Source organism: Leucoraja erinacea, chromosome 19 (assembly GCF_028641065.1).
Source record: "Leucoraja erinacea ecotype New England chromosome 19, Leri_hhj_1, whole genome shotgun sequence".
In the NCBI taxonomy this organism is placed as follows: Eukaryota; Metazoa; Chordata; class Chondrichthyes; order Rajiformes; family Rajidae; genus Leucoraja; species Leucoraja erinaceus.
In genome coordinates, this window is record NC_073395.1 from 11391654 (window position 1) to 11415603 (window position 23950).

The 23950-nt window shown below is 45.7% G+C and overlaps 1 protein-coding gene and 1 pseudogene across 3 annotated transcripts in view; both read right to left on the reverse strand.

The window, feature by feature from the left end:
- LOC129706212 (PDZ domain-containing RING finger protein 4-like) overlaps positions 1 to 12062 on the reverse strand; it is a 318827-nt gene extending 306765 nt beyond the window's left edge. The window contains exons 1-2 of one of the 3 annotated variants that reach the window (XM_055650279.1): positions 11077 to 12061; positions 4348 to 4434 (exon numbers count right to left, since the gene is read on the reverse strand). In XM_055650279.1, coding sequence (XP_055506254.1) covers positions 4348 to 4434; positions 11077 to 11784 — 795 coding nt within the window. In that variant the 5' untranslated portion in view covers positions 11785 to 12061. Of the gene's footprint in view, positions 1 to 4347; positions 4435 to 11076 lie in introns of all 3 variants that reach the window. The other 2 variants (XM_055650280.1, XM_055650281.1) reach the window with 2 other exon arrangements.
- Positions 12063 to 19572: 7510 nt separating this feature from the next.
- Positions 19573 to 19680, reverse strand: LOC129706574 (U2 spliceosomal RNA; annotated as a pseudogene).
- Between the last annotated feature and the right edge of the window lie 4270 nt (positions 19681 to 23950).

Sequence of the window (23950 nt, forward strand, 5' to 3'; positions counted from 1 at the left end):
TGTCGTGAATTCCAGAGACTTCAGTGCCTTTCACCTCAGTTTCAGATATAATCCAGAGGAAAGGAAACTTGACTTCACTTATTGTTGTCAGAAAAAGTCAAGTGCAGTCAGCCTGACTCTAACTTTCAATAAGACACTGATCCAGACAAAACAACAAGCTCTTAAAGATACCGGAGTCAAGGGATATGGGGAGAAGGCAGGAATGGGGTACTGATTGTGGATGATCACTGTGAATGGCGTTGCTGGCTCGAAGGGCCGAATGGCCTATTTCTGCACCTATTGTCTAACAATGCACAAGGATGCCAGTGTCTAAGAGTGTTTGAACTGGCAAGAACTCGAGAGCAGCACGGTGGCGCAGCGGTAGAGTTGCTGCTTTACAGCGCCAGAAACCCAGGTTCGATCCTGACTACGGGTGCTGGCTGTACAGAGTTTGTACATTCTCCCCATGATCATGTGATAGGAATAGAATTAGGCCATTCGGCCCATCAAGTCTACTCTGCCATTCAATCATGGCTGGTCTATCTCTCCCGTCTAACCCCATTCTCTTGCCTTATCTGTGGGTTTTCTCCAGGTGCTCCGGTTTCCTCCAAAGGCAAATCATACAGCAGACCTCACCAAGGCAGTATACAAGAATCACTATGTTTCTGGCACCCAACAAAGTTACAACAAGTTCATTGAACAGTTTAATCTGCTGCTTGCAGCACAGCACCTGAGGTCAGGATCGAACCAGGGTCTCTGGCACTATAAGGCGGCAACTCTACCACTGCGCCACTGTGCGCCCTTCCTATCCCTGACAGAAGAAGCAGAGCAAATCTCAGAATATGTTGGATCAAACAGCTGAAATAAACAAAGCATTTCAGGAATTACTAGGATGCATTCATGCATTTTAACAGCTGCTCTCCTTCTAGTGCTAACTCGACAGGAGAATCGCTGCACGATTCTTGTCTATAGATAATCAGCTCACAGACAGGCACTTCCATACGTTATGACTGCTGACTGTCCCCTTCTCAGATTATTTTTGGTTTCTGCGAGTTGAAATGAAATGAAACCATTTCTGCTGGAGGCCACATAATAATGACACTATGCACAGCTCAGTGGGCAGACTGGGGCTCTGGTAAAGGCATCCTTTCTGTGGAAACAGTATCTCTTCAGCCTGAGAACTGGGGAACTGAACACGTGTGGGTTGTTCGTGCAGACTCGGTCGGTTAAAGGGCCTGTTACCACACTGTTGCTCTAAACTAACCTAAACTTATTTGTTTAGCGAGTCCATATAATGGTATATGGACTCACTGATATATGTTCTGTATTTGTATCTACTGTATGTTATACAAAGTAAGAATTTCATTGTCCTATCTGGGACATATGACAATAAACTCTCTTGACCCGACTTGACTTAAAAAAGAAAACGATTTGTTTCACGATAGCTCTCTCACTCTGCAACCAGAGTGAAGAATAAACTTCCAATGGCTTTACCAGGCAATGTGGCTGGAGGAAAGATGGGAAGGTGGTGTCTGCAGGCAGGCGAATTAAATGGGTCGCGACCAAACTCTCGCCTTAATTGTCACGTTAATTTTCTAACTGAATGGCAGCGTGGAGCTTAGCAAGCCAGCTAGCTGGACTGACGATTATGGCTGGAATTCTAGAGGACATGGGGGTGGGAAGGGTGACAAGTAATCGTACTTTAACAAAGTGCAAGCAAGCAGCAGCTTGAACGGCCCAAAATAGCCCATGGACTTAATGCAGTTCAAGTGGCACTTTGCCTTAAAGCCTGTGGTACAGGCAATTGGTTTGTGCCCTGATTGAACAAGGTTTGGAGCATGCAGTGTCTGGTGACAAGCAGCAGAATGGATGTTTAAGCAGACGCAATAGGATTAAACATATTTGCTCACACTGATAGGAGTGGGATTCGTGTTCCACAAGGACCAGCGTCGAGACCACCATAGTTTTATGTTAATGGATGGAGCAAGAATCAGAAGCACAAATTGGGAAGCACCAAATTGTGTCAAAATACAAGGTGTTAATGAACACGCATAATCGACTTGGCAAGTAAATTTCAATATGGATAAACACGAGTCTTTAGTGTGAAGAAAAAGGAGGCCACGGGCTATTTGGGAAGTAGAGGTTTTAATGGGGTGGGGCAGTAAAGGGATCAAAGAATGTGGATTCATTAAAAATAGTGCTAGAAGCTAACAGCTCCATTAAAAAAAACAGACCAGGCAGTGGAGTTCATCTCTGGAACAAAAGAATTAGAAACCTGAAGTTATGTTCAACTTATGTTAGATCTTTATTAGCGTGTGCCCAGTATATGGTGTACTTGTGTAGGAATGAACTGCAGGTGTTGGTTTACACAGAAGATGAACACAAAATGCTGGAGTAACAGGCTGGCAAAAGGAGTGGGTGACGTTTCGGGTCGAGACCCTTCTTCGGGAGTACGGTGTACTTGTTCTGACATATAATAGCAAAGATCTAAATTTGAAGTCAAATAATCGTATTGCATGCTAACAGGCCCTTCGGCCCAAGGGGTCTGTGCTATGCAGCATTTTACAGCATTTCCACGCCATCCATTTTAATCCCTCCACATTCTACTTGTCAACTACATACAAGGAGCAATTTACACAAGGCAATGAAGCTACCAACCCGCAGGTCTTTGAGATGTGCACAGAAACCAGAGCACCCACGCTGTCACAGGGAGAAAGTGCAAACTCCACACGGCCAGCACTGTTGGTCAGGGTGGAGCTACAAGGCAGTAGTTCCACCACCTTGGCCATTGGTACAAGCAAGATTTAGAGAGAGACTTGCACATCTCATTCACAATGCAGGTGAGAACTGTGCTGTGATCTCTAATCTCACTTGAGTGTTGATGCTTTAATATTTCATCTGAAAGATACCATTTGTGCTGCTTTGAAATATCTCTCTACATTAGGCCTTGCACGGCTTACTCAAGTGGTCTAGCCAATGTAACCACAATCCATCCCAAGACTTAATATTGGAGCATTAACATGTGATCGCCTGAGAACAGGAAATTTGGGAATCACACATATACAATTGCTTTTGTGAAAAGCCTTAAATTATTGGCACTTATACAGGTAGAATGACATCAATGCTACATGGATAATAAGATAGTTCTCCTGAAAGGGCCGGATAGCTACCATGTAATCTTTCTGACTTTGAATCAGTTTGTGTAATGAAGTGATTACAGACAATGTTGGAGGTTGCCGTTGTACTTTTTGGTAGCTATCTACAACAACAGGTTTAACTGAAAATAATTACCACAGCAATTTTAACAAGTAGCATTTCCGTGCTGCTCTGCTGCATCTGTCTAGTATTAATGAATGTGTTGGTGGTGCCAAATACGTCCCTTTGCAAAAGAACGCAGAGAATAAAATCAAGATGACTGAATGGGCTGAGGCTCTTTAGAAGAGAAACCGAAGGTAGTAATCTCAGAGAGGCCTTCAAACATTACAGCATTTGGTATGATAGATCTAGTTGCAGAGAAATGTTATGGGAGAATCAAAAACTAGGAATGGTACACATAATCATTCACAGAATTCTTCAGACGTTAGAGATGCAGTGCAGAAACAGGCTTTTTGCCCACCAAAGTTGCACAAGCCACCGATCACCCAGTACACTATCATGCATACGAGGGAGAATTTACAATTTCACCAAAGCCAATTAACCTACAAACCTGCACGTCTTTGGAATGTGGGAGGATACTGGAGCACCCGGAGAAAACGGTCACAGGGAAAACGTACAAGACAGACAGCACCTGTCGTCAGAAGCGAATCTGGGCCTCAGGTGCTGTCAGCCAGCAACTCTACCACTCTGCTGCCTTAGAAACACAACCCAGATAATCTGGTACTGCATGGAATAGTGGGTTAATGATATGAATGTCTTTACGGAGAAGCTGCATTTGAGCAGGAGGGAAGATGAAACAGGAAGATGTATTGATAGGCTCTGGTGGAATGAGTCAGAGGAGATGCCAGTGGAGAATAACCAGTATTGTTGCCTAACCGGGCTAAATGATCCATTATGCCCCCTGTAATGAAGCTTCTGTAGGGAGAATGGTCTGTACGATGGAGATGGTCATACCTAGTTTCAGTTGAAATATCAGATTCCAGGCATGTTAACATTTCTTGGAGGCCTGGTCAGGGAACATTTGTTGAGCCAAACGTCAACAACTCTATTAACAGCTGCTGGACAAAACACCAACACTAACAGGAACCATCTTCAACATGCACGTTGCCAGGGAGCTTCTCAGAGCAGTCTGGTGATAAAGAAACTTACAAACGCCATCAATAGCAACATAAATAAAGTTCCACACAAAATCATTGAAACCTCTGCACTCACCGGACTTGGCCTTCCGCCAATTATGTTAAATCCAAGAGTGTCATTTTCTCTGTGCAAAACTACAGTTAATGGTTTGCTTTCTCCACCCTGTTACCATAAAAAGAATGAAATCAGTTAGCATTCAATAACCAGTGAAACTAAATATATTCAGCATCTCTACAAACAACTGAGGGTCGTATTCAACCCGACTAACTATTCTATCCATAGTAATACCAATGAAAAGGCGATTGTGCTCTGTCCTTGTGTCCAAAAAACAGACCATAAACCATTAGGACATTCTTGCCATAGAGGGAGCACAACAAAGGTTCACCAGACTGATTCCTGGGATGTCAGGACTTCCATATGAAGAAAGACTGGATAGACTCGGCTTGTACTCGCTAGAATTTAGAAGATTGAGGAGGGATCTTATAGAAACTTACAAAATTCTTAAGGGGTTGGACAGGCTAGATGCAGGAAGATTGTTCCCGATGTTGGGGAAGTCCAGAACAAGGGGTCACAGTTTAAGGATAAGGGGGAAGTCTTTTAGGACTGAGATGAGAAAATCATTATTCACACAGTGGTGTGAATGTGGTGAATCTCTGGAATTCTCTGCCACAGAAGGTAGTTGAGGCCAGTTCACTGGCTATATTTAAGAGCCCTTGTGGCTAAAGGGATCAGGGGGTGTGGATAGAAGGCAGGTACAGGATACTGAGTTGGATGATCAGCCATGACCATATTGAATGGCGGTGCAGGCTCAAAGGGCCGAATGGCCTACTCCTGCACCTATTTTCTATGTTTCTATTACTCATTTCTAAAGCTCATCCCACTACCTATGAGCTCAAATTTTCAGACTGGCATTCCAGTACAATCCTAAATAACCTCCACTCTCAAAGATGCAAAGATAACATCTATTAGTTATAATTATTAAACCAACAACCCATCTTTACCCTTGGATTGCATAAAAGATTCCTTGGTTTGGATTTTGCATGAAAATGCAAACATGTGTTAATGTGAACAACTTGGCTTCCTGTTTACCCAAAATTCTACAGCTATACCACAATATTTGCATTCCTTAAGAGTCCAGTAAACAAAGCAAAGTGTTACTTTGAAGTTTACTCAATGAAGGCAATGGAGTTGTCCAATACCGACCTGTAGATAGATATTAATAGTATGAATTTATTTGAGTGATATGGTATTTAGTTTTTTTAATTATGTTTCTTTTTTAGGTTCAGCAAGTTCATAACTCCATACGTTCAGAAGTTATAGGAGCAGAATTAGGCCATTCGGCCCATCAGGGCTACTTCGCCATTTAATCATGCCTCTAGTTCCCCCACCCCCCCTTCCCCCTTTCAGTTTGAAGAAGGGATTCAACCAGAAATGTCAACTATTCCTTTTCTTCAGAGATGATGCTTGACTCACTGAGTTACATCAGTATTTTGTGTCTGTTCTCAGTATAAACCGGCATTTGCAGTTCCTTCCTACACATTTCATTTTCTAAATCCTTTAGGAAAAGATTGCATTCCATTGGTATCATTGATTGCTGTCCATGTCTCTACTTCACTGCTCTGTGCACTATCTTATTTGCTTCTCATCTCTCTCCATTGGTGAAATACTCCCAAAGTTTCCAGAAACCAAGAGGCTGAACTCACACTCTCTGTGGGAAAACATTGTCCCCAAATCCAAACCATTCCATTGATGACTAACAGGGCAGCAGCTGCTTACACAATATGTCTAAAGGGTCCAATGACAAAAATCTATACAGAGCCATTCTTTCAGCTCGAGCGAGCAAGATGAACCCTTCAATGCATTGGATCACCCATAACGCCATTATATAGATCTTTTCATAGAAACATAAAAAATAGGTGCAGGAGTAGGCCATTCGGCCCTTCGAGCCTGCACCGCCATTCAATATGATCATGGCTGATCATCCAACTCAGTATCCCGTACCTGCCTTCTCTCCATACCCCCTGATCTCTTTAGCCACAAGTTCCACATCTAACTCCCTCTTAAATGTAGCCAATGAACTGGCCTCAACTACCTTCTGTGGCAGAGAGTTCCAGAGATTCACTACTCTCTGTGTAAAAAACGTTTTTTCTCATCTTAAAGGATTTCCCCTCTATCCTTAAACTGTGACCACTTGTCCTGGACTTCTCCAACATCGGGAACAATCTTCCTGCATCTAGCCTGTCCAACCCCTTAAGAATTTTGTAAGTTTCTATAAGATCCCCCCTCAATCTCCTAAATTCTAGTGAGTACAAGCCGAGTCTATCCAGTCTTTCTTCATATGAAAGTCCTGACATCCCAGGAATCAGTCTGGCGAACCTTCTCTGCACTCCCTCTATGGCAATAATGTCCTTCCTCAGATTTGGAGACCAAAACTGTATGCAATACTCCAGGTGTGGTCTCACCAAGACCCTGTACAACTGCAGTAGAACCTCCCTGTTCCTATACTCAAATCCTTTTACTATGAATGCTAATTTCATTTGGGTCAGTTTAAGAACCCAATATGGAGAGGGACGTATCATCAGTCACATCGAATTTAAACCCAGAACATCGAACAGTACAGCACAGGAACAGGTCCTTCGGCCCACACTTTCTGTTTGGTTCTATTTACATCTTGCATTAAAAGGGAATGACTACTTTAGATTCCACTACTATCTTTGCATCATTCTGCCGTTTTGCATTTGTTGATGTATTTTTTGGCACGTGTGCTGTTTACTCTACGGGTTCCATCTGACAAAGACTTTCATTGCACCCTGGTGTATATGACAAACTAATCTGAATCAAAATCACTTTTTAAAAAATTATGCGAATTTAGATTGAGTTTTACAGTTTTTACTCCATTTCGAAGTCAAGGCCACCACACAAATTAAGAACAGACATGAAACTAATTGCCAACTGCCTTTCCAAATAGTATGACCTTTTGGAAAACATCAGTTGGGTCATATTCTATTGACAGTGCAAGAAATTAGAAGAGCACAGCCTGTAAAGACCACTGCCAGACATTCATAAACAACTTCCAAGCATCCAGGCTAAAGCAAAATCACTCAGACTATGGCGGCACAGTTGCACAGCGGAAGAGTTGCTGCCTTTTAGCACCAGAGACACAGGTTCGATCCTGATCATGGGTGTTTTCTGTACAGACTTAGTACGTTCTACCTGTGACCGCATAGGTTTCCGGGTGCGGCGGTTTCCTTCCACATTCCAAAGACGTACAGATTAGTAGGATAATTGGCTTTAGTAAAATGGAAATTTTCCCTAGTGTGCGGGGTAGTGTTGGGGTATGGGGCGATCGCTGGTCGGTGTGGACTCGGTGGGCTGAAGGGCCTGTTCCTGCGCTGTATCTCCAAGGTCAAAAGTCAAAAACATTTTGTTCGTGATGGGGTGCTCAGGGGAATAAAAGACAATGAATCAAGTATTTTTGCCCCGAAGCCTGAGGTGACCGTAGAGAGGTATGCAAAGTCATGAGGGGCAGAGATAAGCTGGACAGCCACAGTCTTTCCCCCCAGGTGAGCAGATTTAATAGGGGGCATAGTTTTAAAGTGCGAGCGGCAACCTTTTCCTACAAAGGGGGCAGTGTAAACATGGAGCTGGTTGAGGAAGTGGGTGAGGTGGGTAAAATCATGAGATTGATTAGAAATGTTGACGGGTACCGTGAATCGGAAAGGTAGAGATGGGTTTGGTCCAAGCGCAGGCAAGTTGGACGTGCTCGGTTACGAACTTGGTCGTCATGGAGGTTTTGGGCAGAAGGGACTGTCTGTGTGTTTATAGCTCTATGACATAATGACCCTAATGATTCTATTGATCCCACCCAACCCTACTAAACCGTGTAGGAATAAACTGCAGATGCTGGTTGACGCAGACAAAAGGCACAAAGTGTGGACCAACTCAATGGGTCGGGCAGCATCTCTGGAGGAAAGGAATGGATGACAGTTTGAGTCGGAACCTATTTTCAGACTACGGTTGTGTTGAAAACTGCAGGTTAAAACAAGTGTTTCTGGTATGGTTGGAACATAAGCTCCCATCAAAATTGTCACATTCATCATTTATTCCCTCAGCGGCTACTATCGCCTTCTCATTTAAACACCGTCAATCTGAGTCATGAACCAGCCATACATGCTCTGCACGTAGACTTGTGCAACGCAGAAACAGGTCCTTCAGCCAACCATGTCCATTTTGAGTGACGGACTTATCTGCAGAGGTGACATTTACCAGTGTTCAAACCACAGCCTTCAATGTTTTGGCAATCATGTGATCACCTGGATACTTCTAACATGTTGTACCTTCCTCCACCCCCTCCTTAAGCAGCATGACGGTATTGGTATATTACTATCATATGTGCCACAGTACAATGAAATTTACATGCGATCCAGGCACATCGCATCACACATGAACATGTCAGATGGTGCAAAAACAAAAGGAAACAAAGTGCAGATTTTTTTAAAATGTGCAAGAGCTGAAATTAGGTAGATTGGTAGATCAGGAATTTACAAAAGGCTGACTGAGTCTAATAACAGTGGGGCAGAGGCTGTTCTTGAATCTGGTGGTACCCGCTTTCACACTTTTGCAGATTATTAAATCATTTTACACCCTATTAAATCATTATATGCAGAAAAAACTCCCTTTCTCCTCCTCTCAAAATACGCTGTTTCTCACATAGTACCCACTTGTTTTAGACATACCCATAAAAAATTAAAACCATCACGTTCTACCCCTCTCAAATTATGTGTTCCACCTCAATCGTATTGCCAAACTCATTCATTCCCCATCTTTTTCACTGGTAAGAGTTGCATGCCTGTCATTTGGCCAAAATTCGGAATTTGGCCGGAATTCATTTCCAAACGAATTGGAAAACTTCACAACCACTTTTATAAATGTATAAGCACATACACAAACAATAGCACCATCGCAGTAGCCCTGGGGCAGTGAATGCGAGGTCCAGCAACCACACAATAGGCTGCTGAAGGGTTTGCTTGTAATCCACCATTTCAGTCACTGCAGGGGTTCCCGTGAACAGCTGTATTTAGAATACCAGCAACACTCAAGGAGACCCGGTTTCTGAGGCATTAAAAGACTTGGGGAGTCCTGCCTGAGAGAGCTGGAATTGGCAGCCAAACCCGACCGAGGAGCCGACGGACCAGTCAATTGATTTAGCCTGTAGGAAGGAACTGCAGATGCTGGTCACACCGAAGATGGACACAAAATGCTCGAGTAAAATTTGTACTAATACTATTTCAAAGACGAAGTTGATCGGAACTCACTGGGAGAGGTTTGTTTTTAAGCAGCATGTCTGGAGACGATGTCTGAAGAAGGGTCTGGACCCAAAGCGTCACCTATCCCTTTTCTCCAGAGATGCTGCCTGGTTCGCTGAGTTATTCCAGCACTTTGTGTCTAATCGATTTAATCTTCTGCTTGGTGCCAAACCTCTCCCATTGAGTTCCAATCAACTTCGTCTTTCAATTAGCACCAATGTTAAGTGCAAAAGTGAAAACAGATGGCTTGAAAGGTTAATCGATTTTTTTTTAGAACTCTAATAATTGCCGATATCCACCCCCCTCCTCCCCCGCCCATGTTTGCGTTTTGGATTCGAGGTGATGTTAAATATTCCACACATTCCTATATTGGAAACTGTCCTTGTATTCTAACAGCAAACGGGAGACAAATGCAAAAATCACACGGCGATCAGCAATGTTTCGCCGAGCAGTGGAGTCTGCATCGCCACCGTTAGAATTCCTGCGCTAGGTTCATTCACCCCGTTCTGTATAAAGTCGATCACTGGAGTTGCGCTGGCATCAAGCGTCGCACCCGTGACCGACCATTGAACGGGATGAGTGTTCAGGGAGAGACGCAAAGTGCTGGAGTAACTCAGTGGGTCAGACAGCATCTCTGGAGAACAAGGGTCGGGACCCTTCTTCAGACTGACTCGCTGAGTTACTCCAGCACTTTGTGTCTATCTTTGGTATAAACCATCATCTGCAGTTCTTTGTTTCTACTGAATGGACACACAACACACCTGGGAGAGAGGCAGGGAATCCCCTCGTTCACCCAACTGTCCTAACCCCACCTCCTCTCCCTTTCTCCTGCCGTTTGTCGCACCCTCCGTCACCATCTTCCCAATTCGTATCGCTCCTCACCTCCCTCAAACCGAACCCCAGACATCCAACCACACCCTACCAATGCTAACCCCACACCCTGCCCCGACTCTCCTGTCCCAGCGCCGGCTCAAAACCCCAGGCACCTCCATTCCCCAACTCCTCACCCCACCCCCAAAACCAACCCCCTAACCCCCTTGTCGTTACACATTCCGAAGTTCCCCCAGTCTCCTGTCGCCCAAAGCAGCCGCGGTCCGTCACTTATCCTCTTCTCCTGTATTACCCCGGTACACCCCCACCCCACATGCCCCACTCATAGTCCACTTCCCTTCTCATCTCCTTCTACATCCCCTGTCTTGCCCAGATACCCTCTCCCCTTCCTTGCCTACCCTTCCCCACGCCGCCTTCACCCTATCTGCTCATCCAACCTCTCCATCCCACTACGCCTCTCCCTCCCCAAACCTCCACCCTGCCTCCCCTCTTCTCCCCAAACCCGCACCCCCTTCACTCCACTTACCCGCGCCCCTCACCCTGCCACCACTTCCCGCTCCTCACGCCTTCTCTCCACGTCTTTCCCCCCCAAACGCTGCTGACACTCTCCCCCTCCCTTCCCTCCCCTGCTTTAGCCCGGAGCGCCCCGTCTCCCCTCCGGGCTCACCCCGCAGCGGGCGGCTGCCTCCTTGCCGTGGCCCATGTAGTGCTGGACCTTCCTCTGGTAGCGCAGGGCGGTGAGCTGGACCTCGCTCTGCAGCGCCGAGACGCGGGCGAGCAGCGCCTGTTCCCGTTTGCCGGCACGGGCCGCTTGTTGCCGCAGCTCCTGCGCCAGGCCGGCTGCTTGCATCTGCAGGGAGCCGCTCTGTGCCCGCAGCGCCTGCACACAGCAGTGGCGGCCACCGGCCGGTGCCAGGTCCCGGTGCAGCAGCACCAGCCCGCAGCCCTGCTCGCACATCCCCACCGGCCGGCACTCGCAAGTCTCCCGCATGTGCATGTCCATGTCCTTCAGGTTGAGCACCTCCTTGCAGCCCTTGTTCCTGCAGCGAGCCGGGCTGTACTCACACATCTCCACATGCTCGGCCAAGCTCTGCAGCTGAACCACCTTGCCGCAGCCCCGCGCCCGGTAGTCACACTTGATGTCCAGCTTGGAGATGAGGTTCCTGAGTGCCAGGACGTGGTTCAGCTCCTTGGTGGACATCCTCTGGCACTTCACCGGGCACATGCCCTGTTGCACCACCCAGGGCAACACGCAGCCGGCGCAGAAGACGTGCCCGCACGGCGTGGTCAACGGGTCCTCCAGCACCTTGTTGCACAGGTTGCATTTCAACTCGGGGTCCACCTCCCCGTTGAAACGATCCAGCTCGTACCCCATCTCGTCCCTCTCCTCTCTCTCGTTCTCACTCTGTCCTGTAGATCAAGTTTAGAAAGTTGTCCGGTGCCGCCTAACTACGGTCAGAGTCATTGGCAGACTGTGCGCTGGCTGCTGGAAGGGAGTAAGTGAGTGACTGGGAGTTAAGTTGCTGCAACTGGAGTCTCACACTTTTGGCTGAGTCTCTCTCTCTCTCTCCTGCCAGCATCAGTCGTGGCTGCAATCCCCAACAGCGCCGTATTCCATCTAAAACAACCTCTCGAAAAAAAATGTTAGCTCCACTTCTGGGACTACCTTCCCGGGAAAAAAAAACACAAGACGAAGACACGTCGGTCCTAATGCAGGATGTCAACGTCAACAATCCCTCCCCCCCTCCCCGACCCGCTAAGTTCTTCCAGGCAGCTTCGCGAGAAAATTAAAAGTTCGTTACTAGACTTGTGTTTCATCTGTAAATGTTCCGTAAAGTCGACATTTAAAGACGACTCTATCGCACAGCAAGGAAAAAGCAGAAAAGGTCGGTTGAAGGAAGATTACGGAGATCCCAGGCTCACATCAGCCCATAATTTAAGTCCACAAATTCATCCACATTACACATATTGTTTTAACCAGTATTTTTACTACCTTGCATTCTGATTAGATGCTAAACTGCATTTCGTTGTACCTGTACTCGTATTTGTGCAATGACAATAAAGTTGAATCAAATCAAATCACAATTGTCTGTCATCTTGTTTCCCAACTCTTTATGTTAAACGGCACCTCCCAATTTAAGAGCGACTCTGTAACCAGAACATGGACCACCTCTTGGAAAGGGCTTACATCTGCTTCCTCGCAACCACAATCAATAAAGGCAGAATATCGAACAATTTGTGCTTTTACTTGAAAACTTCTGAAACCCAAATACAGTGGGTGAATAAAGGACCATTCATTGCTGCACACATTTAAAGAAGTAACCAATGCCCAGATTTTCTTCCGACTCGAGAAGTCACCTATCCATGTTCTCTCAGGATTCTGCCTGACTCACTGAGTTACTCCAACATTTCGTGACTCTCTTTGCAATAAACCATCTGCAGTTCATTGTTATCACGTCGATCCCTGGTCCCTGTCGTGTTTTAGTTTTAGAGATACAGCGCGGAAACAGGCCCTTTGGTACAACTGGTTCACATCGGCCAGCAATCTCCATACTCAAGCACTATCCCACTCAATGGAGACAATTTGCAATCTTTACCAAAGCCAATTTACCTACAAACCTGTACCTCTTTGGAGTGTGGGAGGAAACCAGAGCACCCGCAGAAAACCCCCGCTGTCACAGGGAGAACGCACCAACTCCGTACAGACAGCACACAAGGTTAGGATTGAATCTGGGTCTCTGGCACTGTAAGGCAACAACTCTTCCACTGTGCTAATGGATCGATCATTGCCCATCATATCTAGGTCCCTGAATAAGGGAACGGAAAAACAGCTGGTGTTTCTGCTCCTGACTTTTAGAGCGTGGAAACAGGCCCTTCGGCCCACCGAGTCCGCACCTACCCCAACGATCACCCCATACACGAGCACTGTCCTACACACTAGGGACAATTTACAATTTTACCAAAGCCAATTAACTTACAAATCTGTACGTCTTTGGAGTGTGGGAGGAAACCCACCCAGTCACAGGGGGAACGTGCAAACTCCACACAGACAGCACCCGAGGTTAGGATCATACCTGGGTTTCTGGTGCTGTGAGGCAGCAGCTCTACCAGTTGCGCCACTGTGCCACCCCATATACTAGTCGGTAAGCAAAGCACAAAGTGTTGGAGGAGTTCAGCGGGTCAGGCGGCATCTGTGGAGGAACTGTTAGAGGATGTTTGTGGTCGGGACCCTCTTGAGATCAGTAATGTTGCTATGCTAAGTAACCCTCCCCCACCTGGACTACCAGAGTAGGATTTCTGGTGGTTGTGGTTAAAGCCAATCTTTATGGAGCTAAACAAAGATCGGTTGGTGGAAGGTCTTGTTTTGTCATTGATTATATTTTTATTCCTTCCCTCACAAGTGTCTTAAAATTGGGTCAGGATGGTGCCCAAGCAAGGTGACTTTGTGTACTCGTCATAGAAATGGATCGGCAGTGAAGCATTACAATCGCTCCACTCTTTCAAATCTCTACACCAACAGCAGCATTTTCTTACTTTAACTATGCTCTTATTCCCTCTCTCATGTATTTGTACACGGTGGATGGCTTGATTGTAATCATGTTTGTCTTTCAGCTGACTGGTTAGCACGCAACAAAACCTTTTCACTGCACCTTGGTACACGTGACAAGAAACTAAACTCAAACTGAAGTCTGTCGGAAAGAACTACAGATGCTGGGTTAAATCGAAGATGGACGCAAAATGCTGGAGTAACTCAGCGGGACAGGCCGCATCTCTGAAGAGAAGGAATGGGTGATGGAGAGAAGGGGCTCGACCCGAAACATCACCCATTCCTTCTCTCCAGAGATGCTGCCTGTTAAACTGAAGTCTCCTGTAATATTGCATCAGGCTTCTGAACTCATAAACACATCATATATGTTGATTATTTTATTTATTATTGTCTTTTACCCACCAATGTCACTTTTATCTTATCTTATTTTATCTTATTTTAATCTTTGTAATATCATTGCTGAGGTGACCCGTTGTCTTGTCAAACACATTTCATTGTATCCTTGACCCCGTGTTAACCCACATATGGCAAATAACACTGAACTGAACTGGTGTGTATATGGAACGAGCTGCCAGAGGATGCATTTGAGGCAATTACTGTAACAGCATTTTAAAAGACATTTGGACTGGTACATGGATAAGAAAGATGGGTGAAATGCAGGCAGGTGGTTGCGCCTTGATGGGCATCTTGGTCATCATAGAAAAGTTGGGCCGAAGGGCCTGGTTCCATACTGTATGGCTCTTATAGTTGAAAATTCCTTCCGGCTCAAAACCAGGAAGAAATCTAGCACATCCCAGGGCTATAGAACCTTCAAAACTGGTGCAGTGTTTTAACACGCAGTGGCACAATAATAAATTGCAAGTTTCCACAACAAACCCCCATAAAAATGAGATAAATATTCCCTCGCAAATATAGGAAGGCCATTCAGCCCACTGAATCTATGCCAACTCTCAGAGCACTCTCATTCCCCCACATTTCCCTATCATCTATTCTCTCTCACGTCCCCATCAACTCCCTTCAGTTCTCCTATTACTCACCTAAACACGAGGGGTGCTTGACAGAGGCTGACGGCATATATTTGTGGGAGGCACTCAGTGGAAAATCCAAGCAGTTACTGGGAGAATATACAAACTCCACACAGACAAGCCCCAGAGGTCAGGATCAAACCAGGGGTTGCTGGACCTATGAGGCAGCTTCACTATCTGTTGATCCACAAAACAATTGATTTTAATAAAGTTAGTTGCAGGTGACATATTGACCGGTGCTGTCTGTATGGAGTTTGTATGTTCTCCCTGTGACAGGACCCTTCCTCAGACCGGTTCTGCTGACCAGTGTATAAGCTTCAGTGGAATGACTCAGCCTACAAATGATGTTTTTATTGGTGCGGTTCCCCTCCTCAGTTAAGCATTGTGCTGTGTCCAAATATCTGTTGGTCTCAGGAGCAGGCTTGAACCCACAACTTTCTGACTCAGAGGGAGGAATGCGCACTTTGTGCCAGGGCCAGTGACAAAATGGAAATAAAGCAATGGACATAAAAAACATTCACTCTTTCGACAGATGCATGCTTATATTGCACGTCTTAATCCTGGGTGAGTCACAGTCATTAGAAGCTTGAGATGGTTTTAAGTCTGTTTACGCAGTAGTCTTGGTTTTCCTGAGAAGATCATCTCACATATCTGCAATCTGTAGCAAAGCAAGTCTTGTCCTCAAGTACTGTTTTCATTTTTTAAACTTTCTAATGCAAACAACCATCCCCATTCTGATATAACAGTTTAACAGTGGTGACCAAGCAGGGTCACAGTTAGGCTTGCCTTTGAATGGCGAAGACCTTGGATGGGTATACAGTGTTTCATGGACTTCCAGACCACGAGACTTTAAAATCAGCTGTAAAAACACTGCCTGAAAATAGTAAGATTAAACGAGAACTTACCAGATTGAAGTTTGATCTGTATTTTATGAGGAGTTACGATGAGGGATTACGTGAAGAACCCCGCTTCCACGCATGCGTGTCATACTTCAAAGCAGCGGTGTGAGGTCACAGGAACCTATAATGATCTAACATAGTAAGATTACCAAAGAGATACCAGTTTTTGATATGATCATAAGAGGGTGGGAGCGGAGGGCACGTAATCCCTCATCGTAACTCCTCATAAAATACAGATCAAACTTCAAACTGGTCAGTTCTCGTTTAATCTTACTATTTTACTTCGGAGTCACGTGAGTGACTACGTGAAGATTTCAAAGCTCTGTGACCTCATGCCGTGGAACGAGTCCATGCTTCACAAACTGCCTTGGGTACTCGCTGAGAGAGCATCATTAGTAATTTTAAACACAATTATACAAAGAGTTGTATGGTATAACGAAAAAATATATAACATTTTTTGAACATTTGAGAATCATAGCCCTGTAACCTTTCGGGCAAATTATTTTGTTGAACATAAACTGTTTTCTTAATACAATGATGGCTCCAAAAAATAACTGGTTTATTATAAAACCTGTGGAAAAACCCTTTTTTAATGACCATCCTGCCATTCTGAGGATGTGGTCTGTGGGTACCTGTACCATTTTGCTGCGGATGTTGCTGCAGCCCTGGTGGAATGAGAGTTAAAACATTAGTGTCTATTTCTGCCATTTTTAGGACCTATTTGAGCCACCTTGATATAGTTTGAGTCATGACCCTTTCATGCGGTTTCTTGTAAGAGATAAACAACTCCATTCTCTGACCTCGAATGTTCTTAGTATATTCTATGTATTGTTAGATGTGTCTTGCTATACAGTCGTTTGCCATATGGGTGTACCATAAATTCAAACACTTGACCCGAGGAACCCGATCTGTTTTCTTTTATTAAATCCTGTATGACAACACCAGTTTCTCGGTGAGATGATCAGGGAGTCCAGGCTCAGTTTGCTTAATGGCTGGACTTGTTGTGCGGTAAATAACACCATGAGCATAACCATCTTCCTGGACTGTTACTGAAGTGACAACGCTGTTATGAGCTACAGGCTCCTCAGCATGTTGAGAAACGACACCCACGTCCCAGATTTCGGAGTACCTGGTTTTCTTACCAGGGGTGCGTTTCCACCGCGTGCCGCTCCGTTCCTTGTGATAGGTAATTGGAGAGTGCATTTGTGGCACTATTGAAGGCACTGTAGCTCCATCGATTATCCTAATGGAGGCTTGTAAAAATTCCAATACGGCCAGAATGTTCTTGGCCTTTTGGTCGAGATTGTTGTCCAAGCAGTATATGCCCCATTTCTTGATGTGTCCAAGGTACTGCTTCCGTGTTGACAGTCTTAGTGCAGATGAGATGAGATTCATCGTCCTGTCTGACAGTGTAGTGGGTCTGTTAGACTCTACAAATCAATAAATCCATAGTGTTATGGCATGGATGACTGCCTCCAGTCACTGGATAAATCAATAATTTTTTGGCAATGTTCATAGGGAACATGGTTCTAACACCATCCATCCCCTGTAAGACTGAAATACCATGATTGAGAAGGTCAGTCGGGTACTCTGAAAATTCCAGATGCCGAGTGTGGTTGAATTATCCCTAGTACCCCAATGATGGGTCCGAACGGGGGAAAACCTCACCCTATGGCTTATTTACATAACAATGCCAAGCTGGTTTACGAATTTTAGTACATAATAATGGGGCTAATGATTGCCCCTTATGTAAGCTCTATATTGCCAAAGTTCCTCTATTGAGTCAATGCCTGCCATATAGAAACCCACAACTGACACCAAGTCTATATCAATAATAAGAGCATCCATCTTAAAATGAATATCTAAAACAAATGTGTTTAGGGTTAAAATCAATGATAATCCTGCAACCCTACTCTATCTTATATTTAATAATATGTTCAATCCCATCTTTTGTGTACAATTCTTGTAGCACCATGTGGGTTTTAGATTGTTTGGTTTATGTAAGGACAAAATGCCCTTCTGGTGTATGATGTACTGTGGTTAATGGGATGAGAAAAACCCTATCAGATAACCCTGAATACTGCTGAGATTATATGAATCTGTAGTGATTATATACCATACATAACTGTAGTGTTGCAACCTCCCCTACCCTCGTAGGTCCCTATTTTAACAGAAGAAAACCCCACCCACCTACCTCCCTGGTTACCGGTGGTTTTGTTATTTCCTTGGTTTTTTGAAAATAAGGTTCTGGTTTAATATTTCTTGTTCGGGGTTGTGTGGGAGGTTGAGGCTTCCGCATCTTCCAGGGTGGCCGCCCTGGCCATACCCTAAAACGGATCCTGCAGGTTATATTGATTTCTGACCCTGCTACTGGTATGAGCCACATTTTTTATGGCCTTGCCTGTGGCTGGTATCATGCTCCAAAATAGGCCCTTGCGCTGGCCTTGATGAGCCCCAGTGTCTTGGCTTAGTCCACACACGGTTTTTATTTGCAAATGGTAGCATTTTTGGGGTCCTAGTGCTGGCTGAATGGCCGCCTTCCACGTGTAGTTCAGGTTATATTGCATATTATTAAACAGATCTAGTGCGTCTTGATGGTCTTTGGTTACCTACGTTTAGTCCAGGGTGCTGGTGTGTGCTATGATGCCTTCCGTCAATCCCTTGAAGGTTCTCTGGATCTTGAGGTCCTGGTTCCTGATGTTCGTCCATATGCTGCCAAATGCATTGGTTTACACTGGGCACCTGTAATGCCTCACCGTTGCCAGGTGGCAGATGTCTGGCCAGTGTTTGTAAATTTTTCTTGTTGGCGTTTGTGGCCAGACATATAGTAATACTATTGCCATCCTGGATCCAAGTCTACCCATGTTTGACTTGGCTAAAGTAATCGGCCACCATGTCCAGCAGAGTCCCTGCTGTGTTAGGATCATGGGACGCTGTATTACCAGGCTCTGGCCCATCAGGGTCCTGCCTACTCTTTTTTATAGAGTTAGAGATCTCTAGGGTCCCACACGGGGTACCCATGTGGGGCTAAACTGCTGCCCACTTGTCTTTTGTTCTGCGGACCCCTCTTGCAGGTCAACCCAGAACTGACCCACAGTGCTCCCCTCTGATGGGGTAAAAGCATTGTGCAGCCCTCAAAGAGGTACTGCTGTGGTTTTATCACGTTGGAGCAAGGCTCCATACACCACTTCTTCCTGCTCCAGCCCTCTCGGGCACTGGTTGCCGGCGGTTTTATGCAAAGTCGGACCCTTCCGAGTCCACTACCTTGTTTGATTTGTGTCTAGCCTACCGCTCGGTCACATGGATCTGGCCGGTGCGGGGCCGACATCGGGCACAGCTGATCCCACTACGGTTGATCCAAGTGCCGCTGGCTGCTGCTGGCTGCCCGCTGTTCCATGGTCCTCCTTCTCCAGTTTTGTCCTTCCTTCCGTGAAGTGGATATGGCCGGTGTGGAGGATAACTGGCACAGCTGCTTCCATCTATTCCTTTAACCTGACTTCAACGCTCTCAGCACTCCTGGCTGCTCCTTTATCTTAGACCCCTGGGACCCACCCCCGTACTGACGGTACTGGTCCCTTATGGTCGTTGCAGCCGGTCAACCCCACTCTAATGCCCTCAATTCTGGGCACTCCTACTTATATGGTCCTTAGATAAGGGACATATAAGACATTAAAACTGATGATAACAGCTACTATAGTTTTTATATAATATATATAGTCCCTAGATAAGGGGTGTATCAGATATTAAACTGATAAGAACAGATACTACACTTGATCTTAGACAAAAAGCCGAGAAGCGATTATTGTAACTAAAACCCCGCTGGGACCGATCCTGGTACTCACATACTGGTCCCTTGTAGTAGATTGCAGCCAGTCAACTGCAAAGTCCTTTGCTGCCGAGAAATGAACTTTCTCACCATGCTGGAGCGAAGTTGGGCACAGGTGTTTTTCCCCCTCCGGGAATCGATGTGCCCATGCTGCTCCTGCCGTTGCCAGCTCCTCACGAAGTGCCAGCTGCCACTGCTGCTGTCTGTGCTACTGCAACTGCCGGCTGCCACTGCTGCTGCCGCTGCCACTGCTGCTGCCGCTGCCGCTGCTGCTGCTACTGCCGCTCCTCCGCGGTTCTCCCGCCGGCCTTCTGCACCTTACATGGACCTGGTCCATGTCTGCACCTAGAAGGTAAGTTGAAGGAAACGCAGGGTCTCTTACCTGCTGTTCCCGACTTTCCTTCTCCCGCTGGTGACCGTCGTTCCCTGTGTCGGGTTCGAGCCGCTTGGACCGACCCCGGTGTTCACGGGCCTGGTCCTTCGCGGCAGTTCCGCAGCCGGTAACCCCGGCTGTTCCTATAGATCCCCTGGACCCTGGTGCTTACCTTGTGAACAAGGTTTTCAGCCCGAACGTCCCGTTCCGACTCCATAAGTGCCGCTGCACTCGCTGAGCGTTTCGAGCCCCGGTACCGCTGGTCCGTGCTGTCTGTCCCGCAGCCTCTGTGCTGGCTGCTAGCGACTGGTCCCAAGCCAGTCTCGTTTGAGACTGGCATAGGGACCTTTTTTACTTTGCTTCCCGCCCGGCCGAGAGGTGAATTTTGCCGGTGCGGGAGCAAAGTCGGGCTCAGGTTGTTCCCCTCCAGGGAAACTCGTGCTGTTGCTGCTGCTGGCTGCTCGCCCTCCACGGGTCTCCCCGCAAGCTTTCCGCAGCCTCCTAAAAGTAAGTAGTAAAAAGGAACGCAGAGTCTCTTACCTGCTGTTCCCGACTTTCAAATCTCCCGCTTGGGGAACGCCGTTCCCCCCTGTGTGACTCGTTGCAATGCGTGTAGCGATATGACACGCATGCGTGGAAGCGGGCTTCTTCACGTAGTCACTCACGTGACTCCGAAGTAAAATAATCTGGACTTTGTAAACGCAGAACACATATGGAGATAGACATATTAAAATAAAGGAGATAAAATATCTGTGCTATGTTGTAACTGGTTCACAGGGAGAAAAGGGGAGCTCCAGTCCAACATGGTCACCATGGTGATTCTAAATGAAGCACCTTTTCTGCAAAACAGAAGATGTTGGAATGTCAATAACTCCGGTAAATGAGGCAGCAGCCTCACTGAGTTTCATTCTTCATTAAGTTCGATTACACAGAGACCACAGAGTGTAAAATATGGACGCAGGCACTCGCTGTTTGTATTTTAAACATTTCAGGAAAACTATTAATCAAAATGCACTCGGCACATAATTTGCACTAAGTACATAGAGAAAAAGGCAGCTAAATGTGGGACAAATTGACAGCTAAGTGCAGCAACTGTGTGTGTGTGTGTGTATGTGTGCACGTGTGTGTGTGTGCATGTGCGTGTGTGTGTGTGCACATGTGCATGTGTGTGCGTGCATTTGGTGTGTGTGTGTGAAGTGATGTGATATCTATGCACTGGGATAGGAGATGAGATAGTATGTTGCTTCAGTTCTGATCTGCCTCCGTGCCCACCCTGGGATTTGTGTCCGTAGTAATTAGGGGATTACGGAAAAACTCTGCTGCATTGTTAACACAAGAACCTGTAAAGCACAACTAATTACTGGCAGGGGATTGAAAATACCCCAGGTCTGTCCTTTCAGAAGAATAATGGAGGCCTGCGTCCACACATCAGCTTCACTGATACAACTCCAATTATTTACTTTTGAAACTTGGCACAGATCTGACTGCAATATTCCTTCCATATCGCTGTATTTGTGCCTGTGGAAGTCTGGCAGACTCGTCGTTCAAAAGGTTTTAATTATTAAATAAGTGAATTATCAGCAGAAAAGTTCCAGTGGAAATATTATGCAGACAAGAGTATTTGGAATATGGGACAGGACATTTTTCAAGATCTCGTGAAACGTATGCATTTTTTGCAGAATTTGACTTTTCAAAGCCATCATGATTCAGAATTCTTAAATGGGAAAACAGTCCATTAAATCTTGGTTGTGCAATGATTACTGGCCTGCCCATGTGTATTGTATCATTCCAATGGTTCAGTCATTCAATCGTGCTTTTATTGTGACATGGGCGAAAAGCAAACGTACAATGGAATTATTTTCGTACAAACAGTCCAGTAGAGTATTGCCATGCCCAAGAGATTGGGTGGGAGGGGGGGGGGGGGGCAGATACTCCCGAAACAGTTAAAAAACATCAAGATAACTACTTGAATTACCAAGGCTATGGAACAAATGGAGGTAAATGGTACTAGTTTAGAGATACTGCTTGGAAACAGGCCCCTCAGCCCATCAAGTCCACGCTGACCAACGATCATCTATATATTAGTTCCATACCACACACTAGAGACAATTTAGGGTGCCAATGTGCTGTCTCTACTGGTACTAGAACAGATTGGTATAATGAGAGGCATTACATTGTGGGCTAAAGGCGTTGTCTCTTTGCCATACTACTCTCAAGATATAGTTCCTCAGAAAAATCCAGCTACACCCCCCAACCCCATCACCATCCCCTTCCCCCTCCCCACCCGCCCCACAATTCTTCCATAGACTTAATTTAAGAATCGCTACTTGGATATGGAGTGAACCTGCCAATGCTGACCATCAATCTCCAGTTCACACAAATTCTACATTAACCCACCATTTCACCCACTCACCCTAACTCACACTAGGGATAATTCACCGTGGGTAGTGGACCAACAAACCTGCGCGTCATTGGGATGTGGGAAGAAACCGGAGCACCCGGAGGAATGCCATGCAGCCGCAGGGAGACCATGCAAACTCCACACAGCCATTTCAATCATGCCCATGGCAAATCAATAGGTGTTATCAGGTAAGACTGAATGTTGATTACAGAACATGAACATGAGGCCATTTTCATGCTCCCCCATGGTCACAGGTAAAGCTATTGCTCTTAGTGGGTTTGGGCTCTTGCTCTGCGGGCAAACAAGGGAGAGGAATGCTTTTAGGAACAGAATTCTCCCTGCTCACGCTGTTAAATTACAAGTTAATAGAACTATTGGTTTATTGCTTGTGATTTTTCTGCCAAGGGTGAAGTGTTTTTTATCCTCAACTTGGCCCTACACTTTGCAATTCTTTTCCAAGTGTCTGTGACTTGTTACATTTCTACCCTGTTAAAGGACAAGGCTTACTTTACTATGGATTACAAGTCATTCACAATTTTAGTTTCCTTACTGCCCATTCACATAGCAGAGTGTCATCTGTCAACAGGTCTCAGATAATCAACACAATTCTTTCCAATATCCTGGTATTGTCTATTGTCTTATAACCTAGAATGCATATTCCACTTGCGAGTGTATAGGGATGGCTGGTAGGCCTGGACTCGGTGGGCCGAAGGGCCTGTTTCCCCGCTGTATTTCTAACCTAAACTAAATAGGGCTTCTGGCTCTGTCTCGGGAGGTGCAAGCTACCATCAGGACCACACAGTTGGAGGTTGGGATGTTTGTGGCCAGCAAGACTGACCCTCGGCTCCCATACCAGGTACATACAGACATAGAGAGAGGGCAGGCATTGATCAGGATGAAGGGACTGGTTGAATAAACCGTGGCCCTTCATCCTTGCACTGATGGAGGAGAGCCCAGGCAACTGGGAGGAGCTGGTGAGCTTCTAAATCTGGCCTTGAAAAGCAATGAGCCTTAAAACCTTCTGGGGAGCATTCCAAAATGAAATTCAAATTAAATAGTTGATGTATTTAAGAGTGGTCATGGTGTATGGATTTGTGATTCAGCTCATTTCATCAACAGCTACATCTACTTCAAAGTATATGAAAAATAAATTGGACTCTATGCAGAGAGGTCAGACAAGGAGGGGGTGAACTCCCTGGATACCCCATGCTCACAATCCATTGTTAAACTCTCCTTCATCTCCTCTTCATGCTTTATCACTCTTGACGCGACACAATAACTGTCACCAAGACGGCGATAAAGTACATTGCGTCAGAATGCAGTTTTGAACAAATTCCTTTGCTATTATTCTGACTCAATGCAAGTTACTCAGTTTTCTTTTAATGAAGGCCATGCTTCAACTCAATGTCTTGCTTGAGGGTTGTTCTCAAGAACATCGCACCGCAGACTGATGGAATCAGGGCTGCACTT